We start from the raw sequence: 10,367 nt of genomic DNA, 5'->3' as shown, positions 1-10,367 counted from the left end.
CGTGGAGGAAGTGGGAGGGGTGGAGGGGTGGCGGGGGGATGATGGGTGGATGTGGGGTGACGAAGGCCTGGACGAAGTGCTGCTGAAGGGAGAAAGAAGAGGAGGTGGTGGAGAGATGACCCTTGCGGAGGGGACGGGGGGAGCCAAGTGGACAGGGGAAAGAGTGAGGGATTGGGATGAGGGAGGAGATATGGCGTGGGTGAGCTGGGGAGAAAAGATGGAGGGAAGAGACGGAGGAGGTGAAATGAAAGGCAGGGGCATACAGAAACAGACGGGGGAGGAAGAGATGGGGGTGAAAACAGAGGAACGGAGCGGAGAGGAGCACGAGGGTGGCAGGCGAGGACACGAGGAGGAGAAAGAGGAGAGGACGGAAGAAAGGCGAAGAGGAGGGCGAATAGAGGAGGACAAGAGCGAGTGTCGCTGCACTGATTACGGTGTCTCCTCCGGCCTTCTGTCGGCCATGATGATCCTCTCCAACCTGTACTTCCTGGTGCCGCTGAGCATTCTGGGAATGGTCTACAGCCTCATTGGGCGAACGTTGTGGCTCCGCCCACAAAGCAGCGTGAGAGACCAAACCCACAGGCACACAGTAAAAATGCTGGGTGAGAAACTAACGAACACACACACACACACAGACACACACACACACACACAGACACACACACACACACAGACACACACACACACACACACACACAAACACACACAGGTATTCAGCATAGAGTACAAGTTTCAAGTTTATTCGTTGTATACACAGTACAAGTACAATAAGTAGAAGCCATTATTGGCAATAAAATCCCCTCTTCTATTCGTTCTCTCTCTCTCTCTCTCTCTATCTCTCTCTCTCCCCCCCCCCCAAACTCTCCATCCCTCCCTCCAGGAGTCATCGTCCTGGTGTTTGTCTTGTGCTGGCTGCCGTTCCACGTCGGGAGGACCCTCTTCTCCTTGTCTTTGGGCTCTAGTGTCGACGGGTCAGACGCGCACGTGGACACACGCACGGACACGCAAGCGCACGCGGACGCAGACAATAATACGCGCACGCACGCGTACGCGGACCCAACTGTCGCGTCACGTGCGAGCGGGCCGTCGACGCGTAGAAACAGCGACACCGGCTCTCACGCAACACACACGGCCACAGACGCGCGTCCGAAAGCACGCACGCGAACCCACGAGGTTCCAACAAGGGCCGAATGTGTCGACACACGCCTCGACGAAGACGCGCGGGCACATCGCCACGCGTCTGACACGCTCAGCCAAATGCGCACGCAGGCGCACAGCGGGGACGTAAGCGCGCATGGCATTACGCGCGTCGGCGCGCACGGTGCCAAACCCAGCGACGCGCAAACCGGCGCGCACGCTCGGACACGCGACTATTCGCGCGCTGACGCAAAAACACGCGCGGTCAACGCACATCGCGCACGTACCGGGACTCGCGGTAGCGCTGACACCCGCGCGCGCGGCGCGCGCGCAGACGCGCAGGGACCCGAACACCCTGACGCGCACGACGCTGCACGGCGCAGCGGCGCGTCGCACGCTGGCACGCGGGGAGGCGAACACCGCGCGGGTGCGAACGCGACGACCGACGGTGACGCGCGCGCCAACGACACGCGCGCGAGCTGGCGCGCCGACGCGGACGCCTACGCGATGTACTACCTGTCCCAGTACTTCAACCTGGTGTCCTCCGTGCTCTTCTACCTCAGCGCCGCCGTCAACCCCCTGCTGTACAACCTGATGTCCGCCAGGTACCGACGAGCTGTCCACGGCCTCGTGCGCTCCCGCCGCACGCGCGCACGCCCCCGGTGCAGCTCGCAGCCGCGCCAGTTCACCACGCACCACTCCTCCACCACAGTGTGAGGAGCGGGGGCGGGGGCGGGGGGAGGGGTGACGTGTACGGTTGCGCACGCAGAACGTGCGCTGAGGCGCACAGGTGCGCACGCTACACACACACACACGCACCCGGCATCACGCCCGAAGCGTGTCATGAAGAGTACACGCGTGTATGACGGCGCAGTGCCAGTAGGGGGCGGTGAAAAGTGCGTGTATGAAGGCGCAGTGCCAGCAGGGGGCGATGATTAAATCAATGCCAGCAACTCCCCACGGAGGAAAAGAGGCATACAGCATTTTCCAAAATCCCCCCCCCCGAACCCTAACCCGAACCCGCCTTCACCTCTTAATCACCGCCCCCTGCTGGCACTGCGCCTTCATACACGTACTTTTCACCGCCCCCTGTTGGCACTGCGCCTTCATACACGCACTTTTCACCGCCCCCTGCTGGCACTGCGCCTTCATACACGCACTTTTCACCGCCCCCTGCTGGCACTGCGCCGTCATACACGCACTTTTCACCGCCCCCTGCTGGCACTGCGCCGTCATACACGCACTTTTCACCGCCCCCTGCTGGCACTGCGCCTTCATACACGCACTTTTCACGCCTGAGCGAGGCAACCCGTGACACTGACAGGTTGGACCGGCGCGTGAATTCCACGCTTTGGCGTGATGCCGGGCTGCACATGCACACCCTCGAGCCTTTCGGGGGGGGGGGGATGCGCGCCCACACCGGTTCACACGCGCGCACGCACGCACACCAACACGCGTCCAGTGACGCTCATCCCTGGACGGAACAGGGCTGTAATGCTGATCTATGTAGCTTTATAAGGGCCTGGTGTGTGCCACGTGTCACGTCATTACGTGCTGATGTGTCAGAAATAGATATTAATGTTTTCATCTGCCGCGCCGTTGCGCTTTAGCTCTGCAGCAAGCGCTTGTACTTCCAAGAAAAGCTGAAATATGTCTGTGTAAACACTCCCCTTAGGGTACAGCAGACAAACCCTCACAAACAAGACCACATGCTGTAATACAGCAGACCCCCGCCCCAAACAAGACCGCATCCTGTAATCTTGACTGATGCTCTGATGTATAATCTTATACACTGCTGAACTAGAAAATCTACAATGTCCACCCAGAGTCCCCGGTGCTGGTTGGCTCTTGGAGATGTATTTCTGGAGCAGGGCATCACATGGGGCCCTTACCGCTGAGCTTCTTGTCAATATGATGGATCAAACTGGATCATCTATTTGACCCCCCCCCCCCCAATTCATCGCCACTATTTCATTTAACACTAGAACGATTGGGATCTCACTCCTACCTGAAACAACCATGGGCGGTCAAAACGACCGCCGGTGTTTAAACTCTGTATTCTGTCAAGATAAATACCCAACTGAGATATCAATGCATTGCATATGTTAGTATGTCTGTTAGGAAACGACTGACACCAAAACCAACATGTTAACAACTATAATACTGTTTTTAAACGGTTTAGAACCTCCTTTTAGATCGATGTCACATCCCTTTTGTAGTAGCCCTTTTTTAAACAGTATACTGTGTGTGGTATGTGTATTTTTTGTTTGATTTCTGTGACTTGATGGAGGGGGGGTCCTGCAGGCTGGAAGCCATGCCGAGGCCTACAGGTTACCTCACTCTGTTGTGTTGTCGACCTGTGTTGTAATCTTTGATTCTGTACAGTTCGATGGGTTTGTGAAATGTTTTATTTCCCTATTGGTTTGATATATGTGTGTTGTATTTTGAATGGTTTTTTTTCCCTCTATAGAATAAAAGAGAAGAGAAATGTACTGCATCCAAAACAGAACAGGGTCATCTGTGATTTGAACTGCATGAATCGAAAACAGTATTGTAAAATGTAGGTGTCTCCAACCCTGATCTAGCACCGGATTCAGTTTTAAACAAGACCTTAGTGAGCGTGTCATCAGTAGAATCAAGGGAGAAGTAGAGTCAGGCTATTAGAGGTTAGGTTAGATTGCATTACATTACATCGCATTACATTAGATTGCATTAGATTAGATTAGATTAGATTACATTGCATTAGATTAGATTACATTACATTGCATTAGATTACATTACGTTAGATTACATTGCATTAGATTACATTACATTAGATTACATTACATCGCATTACATTAGATTGCATTACATTAGATTACATTACATTGCATTCGATAACATTACATTACATTAGATTACATTGCATTACATTACAGTACATTACATTAGATTGCATTACATTAGATTGGATTAGATTACATTGCATTAGATTAGATTAAATTACATTGCATTCGATTACATTACGTTAGATTACATTGCATTAGATTACATTACATTAGATTACATTACATCGCATTACATTAGATTGCATTACATTAGATTACATTACATTGCATTGCATTCGATTACATTACATTAGATTACATTGCATTACATTACAGTACATTACATTAGATTGCATTACATTAGATTAGATTACATTGCATTAGATTAGATTAAATTACATTGCATTCGATTACATTACGTTAGATTACATTGCATTAGATTACATTACATTAGATTACATTACATCGCATTACATTAGATTGCATTACATTAGATTACGTTACATTGCATTGCATTCGATTACATTACATTAGACTACATTGCATTACATTACATTGCATTAGATTACATTACATTGCATTACATTACATTACGTTAGATTAAATTGCATTAGATTACATTACATCGCATTAGATTAGATTGCATTACATTAGATTACATTGCATTAGATTACATTACGTTAGATTACATTGCATTAGATTACATTATATTAGATTACATTACATCGCATTACATTAGATTGCATTACATTAGATTACATTACATTGCATTGCATTCGATTACATTACATTGGATTACATTGCATTACATTACATTGCATTCGATTAGATTACATTACATTGCATTCGATTACATTACATTAGATTACATTACATCGCATTACATTAGATTGCATTACATTAGATTACATTACATTGCATTGCATTCGATTACATTACATTATATTACATTGCATTACATTACATTAGATTACATTGCATTAGATTACATTGCATTAGATTACATTACATAACATTACATTAGATTACGTTACATTATCTTCAGGGATATTGGATCGTTGCAGCAGCAGCGGAGATGTCAGTACTAGAAACAGATGAAGTAAAGTATAGAAAATAAAACGTGATACTAGACAGAAGGACGGTCAAAAGGCTTACGGGATTACAATAAGAGATGACGTGAAATTGTGCAGACGTGGCAGCACAGGGTTCCAAAGACGTCAGCCCCTCTTCTGTCTAAATGCCCCCCCCTCTTATTTTTTTACTCTTGCTGCTCCACCCCCTCTGCCGATCCGGGGAGGGCTGCGGACTACCACATGCCTCCTCCTGTACATGTGGAGTCGCCAGCCGCTTTTTTTCACCTGTAACGAAGTCGGGGGGGGGGGGGGGGGCGGAAACCGCCGCAGCCGGGACGCGAACCCGGGTCTCCCGCACCACGGGCGACTACGTTAACCAGTCGACTAAAGGGTCCGACCCGTTAGCCAAGGGCTAGCGAGTCTAGTCATCCATAGTCGTTACACACCTGACAGTGAGGAGTTTCACCAGGGGGACGTAGCGCGTGGGAGGATCATGCTACCCCCCCCCCCCGAACAGGCGCCCTGACTGACCAGAGGTGGCGCTAGTGCAGCGACCAGGACATACACCCACATCCGGCTTCCCATCCGCAGACACGGCCAATCGTGTCTGTAGGGACCCCCAACCAAGCCGGGGGTAACACGGGGATTCGAAACGGCGATCCCCCCGTTGCTAGGCAACGAAATAGACCGCTACGCTCCCCGGGCGCCCCCTACCCGCCTGTTTTTTAATGCGGCTTTTTTTTCCTCCGTCACCCTCTGGCTTTTCCTCCCATCTTAGACCAGGACTCAGACCCACACATACCGTAACGAGCCCGGATGACTGGACTCGCTAGCTGGTCGGCTAACGGGTCGGACCCTTTAGTCGACTGGTTAGCGCAGTCGCGGGCGACCCGGGTTCGTGTCCTGCCTGCGGCGGTTCCCGGCTGCCCCCCCCTCCACCCCCACCCCCGAATTCGCTACGATACATAAGAAAAACAAAAGCAGCCCCCCATCCCCGTTCTGCATGTGGACTGTTTGTGCCAGTGCTTATCGGTCCGAGTCAATCCCCAGTTCCGTACTTTGCTATTTTTGGTGCTACTGTATTGATGTGTGTGTGTGTGTGTGTGGGGGGGGGGGTGAGGAGGTCTTGTGGATCATGTGACCTCAACCTAAACCTCAGTGTTAGTGAATCGCCACCTAGTGGAGCATACAGCTGCCAGCATGGACATCTCTTCTTGTTCGCTGGTCCCTTACACCAGTGGTTCTCAACCTTTTTGGGGTCCTGGACCCCCTGCGTATTTTGGCTCTACCCTGAGGACCCCTCCACCTGATCTTGGGGGAGGGGGGTTGCAATTTGATAGAAACAGTAGAAACTGCATTTTAAATTGCATTATAGCATTTATTCACTCTTTGGGGCAAAAATAAGAGCTTTCAGTTGTAACTTAGATATAGTTAACAAAACAGAATTCTTATGCAGCAACTTTCAGATATATGTAACAAAACAGAATATGTATTCAGTAACTTTCAGATATATGTAACAAAACAGAATATGTATTCAGTAACTTTCAGATATATGTAACAAAACAGAATATGTATTCAGTAACTTTCAGATATATGTAACAACACAGAATATGTATTCAGTAACTTTCAGATATATGTAACAAAACAGAATATGTATTCAGTAACTTTCAGATATATGTAACAACACAGAATATGTATTCAGTAACTTTCAGATATATGTAACAAAACAGAATATGTATTCAGTAACTTTCAGATATATGTAACAACACAGAATATGTATTCAGTAACTTTCAGATATATGTAACAAAACAGAATATGTATTCAGTAACTTTCAGATATATGTAACAAAACAGAATATGTATTCAGTAACTTTCAGATATATGTAACAAAACAGAATATGTATTCAGTAACTTTCAGATATATGTAACAACACAGAATATGTATTCAGTAACTTTCAGATATATGTAACAACAGAACTTTTATGCAGTAACTTTTAACAATGCAAACGGGAGCGAGATCTCTTATTAAAATACAACAAATTACACTTGTGAAACAGATGTAATTAGAGAAAAAAGTCCTGTTACCCTTTATAGTTTAGGTAGATAAAGGTCTCAGTCACATTTGAGTAAAATAATCCTATTTCTATAAATGTCATAGGATCTTTTTTTTAAAGATATTTTATTTTCACGGACCCCTTGCAATTACACCACCGGGCCACTAGGGGTCCGCGGACCCCCGGTTGAGAAACACGGCCTTACAGGATGTTAGAATGGTGTAGCGTGAATATAAACCGGTCAGCTACGACCAAGACCTGATCCAGGACTGCTTTCCATCCCCCACGTCAGACTTGACAAAGCTGGCTGGTTTACATGAGGGGTGGCGGATAGACTTTGGATGCAGACCGGTATAAACTATATAGAGGCTCTCGAATTAACGGAGGTTGTCGTTCTGATGGCCGGTGGTTTAGGTTAGCCCCCCCCCCCCCCCCCACACACACACACACACAACACTTAAATCAGCCATTTTGTCAGAGAAGCGTTAGGTTCTAGGGTTGGGTTTCCCTGCATAGGTCCGGACAGAGTCCAGACCTTCTCACACTTCAGCCAAACATTTCACTCTTTGCCTCTCTGTAGATACACTGATGAGCCAAAACATTATGACCACCTGCCCATCATGCTGTTGCTGCTCCTCCGCGTGCCGCCAGAACAGCACCGACCCGCTGAGGCCTGGACTCTCCAAGACCCCTTCCTGTGGTGTCTGGCACCAAGACATGAGCAGCAGATCCGTCAAGCCTTGTAAGTTGCGAGGTGGCGCCACCGTGGGTCAGACTTGTCGGTCCAGTACGTCCCAGATTCCAGGCAGCTTCAGCGGTGGGCAGGGGTCACGACCAGGACTCTGACAGGTCCGCAGCTACACAGCCCCATACGCAGCAGGGTGCGATGCACACTGTGTGTGGTGACACATTCCTCCCGTAACCGCCATTCAAATTACCCGTGAAAGGGGTCCGGGTAACGTAGTGGTCTATTCCGTTGCCTAGCAACAGGGGGGTCGTCGGTTCGAATCCCCGTGTTACCTCCGGCTTGGTCGGGCGTCCCTACAGACACAATTGGCCGTGTCTGCGGCCGGGAAGCCGGATGTGGGTGTATGTCCTGGTCGCTGAACTAGCGCCTCCTCTGGTCAGTCAGGGCATGATCCTCCCACGCGCTACGTCCCCCTGGTGAAACTCCTCACTGTCAGGTGTGTAACGACTATGGATGACTAGACTCGCTAGCCCTTGGCTAACGGGCCGGACCCTTTAGTCGACTGGTTAACGTAGTCGCCCGTGGTGCGGGAGACCCGGGTTCGCGTCCCGGCTGCGGCGGTTTCCGGCTCCCCCCCCCCCCCCCCGAATTCGTTACAGGCGCTACGTCCCCCTGGTGAAACTCCTCACTGTCAGGTGAAAAGAAGCGGCTGGTGATTCCACATGTATGGGAAGAGGCATGTGGCGGTCTGCAGCCCTCCCCGGATCGGCAGGGGGAGGTGGAGCAGAGACCGGGACGGCTCGGAAGAGTGGGGTAATTGGCCGAGTAAAATTCCATCCATCCATCCATCCCCATGGCGACTCGACATGTATTGGAGGAAGCATGGGGGGGGGGGGGTAGAATAACTTTGCATTGATTTGCAGTGACCCTTCCCTCTAAGGGGACAAGTGGACCCAAACCATGCCAGGAAAGTGCCCCCATAGCATAACAGAGCCCCCGGCCCCCTCACTGTAGGGGTCAACGAATGGACTAAAACGGTTCCAGCAGTTCATACAAAATACTCATGGATCCTGGTTTAACATTCCCTCTGCAACATTCAGTAGGTGCGGGGGGATAGACCCTCTGTTAAGGTGGGATTTCTGTGTCGCTCGACTCCCCATTAAGCTTCCATCAGCGGGCCTCTCTGATATTGGGGAGCGGTTTACGAGCAGCGTTCCCCTCCACACAGCTCTCCGATCCGGAATATCAGCCGTGTCCTGCTGAAAGTAAATCCATCTGGTCTCAGTTCAGTGTGCCATGTGCAGGAAAACAAACACACCGATACTCGCTCAGCGGTTACCAAGGCAACCCCATAAGTGATGGCGAGTATGGGGAAAGGAATGTTGACTCAGGATGTGTCAGCGCCACTTCGCAGACACACTCTCGAGTTTATGGAGAGAAAAAAAAACTCAAATAAACAAATGTAAATTACTAATAAGACACGTTAGCCCCTAGCTAGCTAACGAGTCTGACCCTTTAGCCGAGCGGTTAGTGACGTGGCCTTGTGGTGCAGTACACCCCGTATTGAATCCCGCACCGGGCAAGAAAATAACCGGTTACATTGGTGGCAGCGGCGGGATCCGGAAGTGTGCAGTTCCTCAGAAGTCTCTTCGGAGCGCGGGAAGAACAAAGCGCGAGGGCGCGCTTCCGGGAGAGGGTGACGACTGTAAACTACTAGTAAGACACGTTAGTCCCTAGCTAACCGGGAAAATAACCGCTTACACAAATAAGGGATGCCCTTTCCTCCGTACCCTTCCCTCTACCGGGAAAAATAATAAACATCTATTAAAAAATCACCCTGAACAGCTTATAGGCAGAATTAGAACCACATGCCCCACTCTCCCTATTTCACCCAAAGCGTGAGAGACTCATTTCAAAAGGGTAAATGATATTCATCCCTGCAATGAGTTTCCGAGACAAAGATTTAACATTGAAAACAATCCATTGCATATTTCGTGATTCTGTTAGCGAAACATTAGAACATTTGTTTTGTACTGGTAAATATACTAGAGCCTTTTGGGGATTATTTCAAAGTTGGATATCTGAAAAGGACTTTCATTAGGGGATAAAGAAGTATACAAGAAAACAAAAAACCCACATGGATTCAGTCACATTATTTACACTGGAGTTATGGTTTAAATTGATTAAAATCAACAAATTACAAGATGAGATACAGTTATTGAGATGGGTAGCATATGATAGAGACTTTAATCCAGAGAGGCTGGATACAGTTTTCAAACTGTGGGTTAACTGGGGAATCACAGCCTGGTGCACTCTAGAGGAAAAAGGGGAGATGGAGAGTTTTCAGGGTATGAAAGACAAGTTTGATTTGGAGACTCATGACTTCTTTAGATATTTACAATTAAGGGGTTATTACAACAAACGTATCAGGGGGGGACCCTCCGTGGAGGTGAACAGTGTGATTCAAATTATAATCAACGCATATAAAGGGAGAAAATCTAGGACTATATCTGTACTATATCAAGCTCTCACAACTAGTAAACACTCAACTACATATATCAAAGAAAAATGGGGATTAGAATTTGGCACAGAAATTGCAGAGGAGGACT

The 10,367-nt window shown here is 48.8% G+C and overlaps 1 protein-coding gene across 1 annotated transcript in view; it reads left to right on the top strand.

Annotated features, from left to right (window-relative positions):
* Nucleotides 1-7,816, top strand: part of LOC130119191 (growth hormone secretagogue receptor type 1-like) — a 12,684-nt gene extending 4,868 nt beyond the window's left edge. Inside the window, exons 3-6 of the mRNA XM_056287617.1 lie at nucleotides 1-602; nucleotides 881-965; nucleotides 1,644-1,850; nucleotides 7,651-7,816. The exon at nucleotides 1-602 is cut by the window's left edge and continues 242 nt beyond it. Of these exons, the coding sequence (XP_056143592.1) occupies nucleotides 1-602; nucleotides 881-965; nucleotides 1,644-1,850; nucleotides 7,651-7,816 (1,060 nt within the window). The remainder of the gene's footprint in view (nucleotides 603-880; nucleotides 966-1,643; nucleotides 1,851-7,650) is intronic.
* The last annotated feature ends 2,551 nt before the right edge of the window (nucleotides 7,817-10,367 follow it).

This window comes from Lampris incognitus, chromosome 10, assembly GCF_029633865.1.
Source record: "Lampris incognitus isolate fLamInc1 chromosome 10, fLamInc1.hap2, whole genome shotgun sequence".
Taxonomy (NCBI): domain Eukaryota; kingdom Metazoa; phylum Chordata; class Actinopteri; order Lampriformes; family Lampridae; genus Lampris; species Lampris incognitus.
Note: the sequence above shows the minus strand (reverse complement) of the source record. Positions and strands in the feature narration are given on the sequence as shown.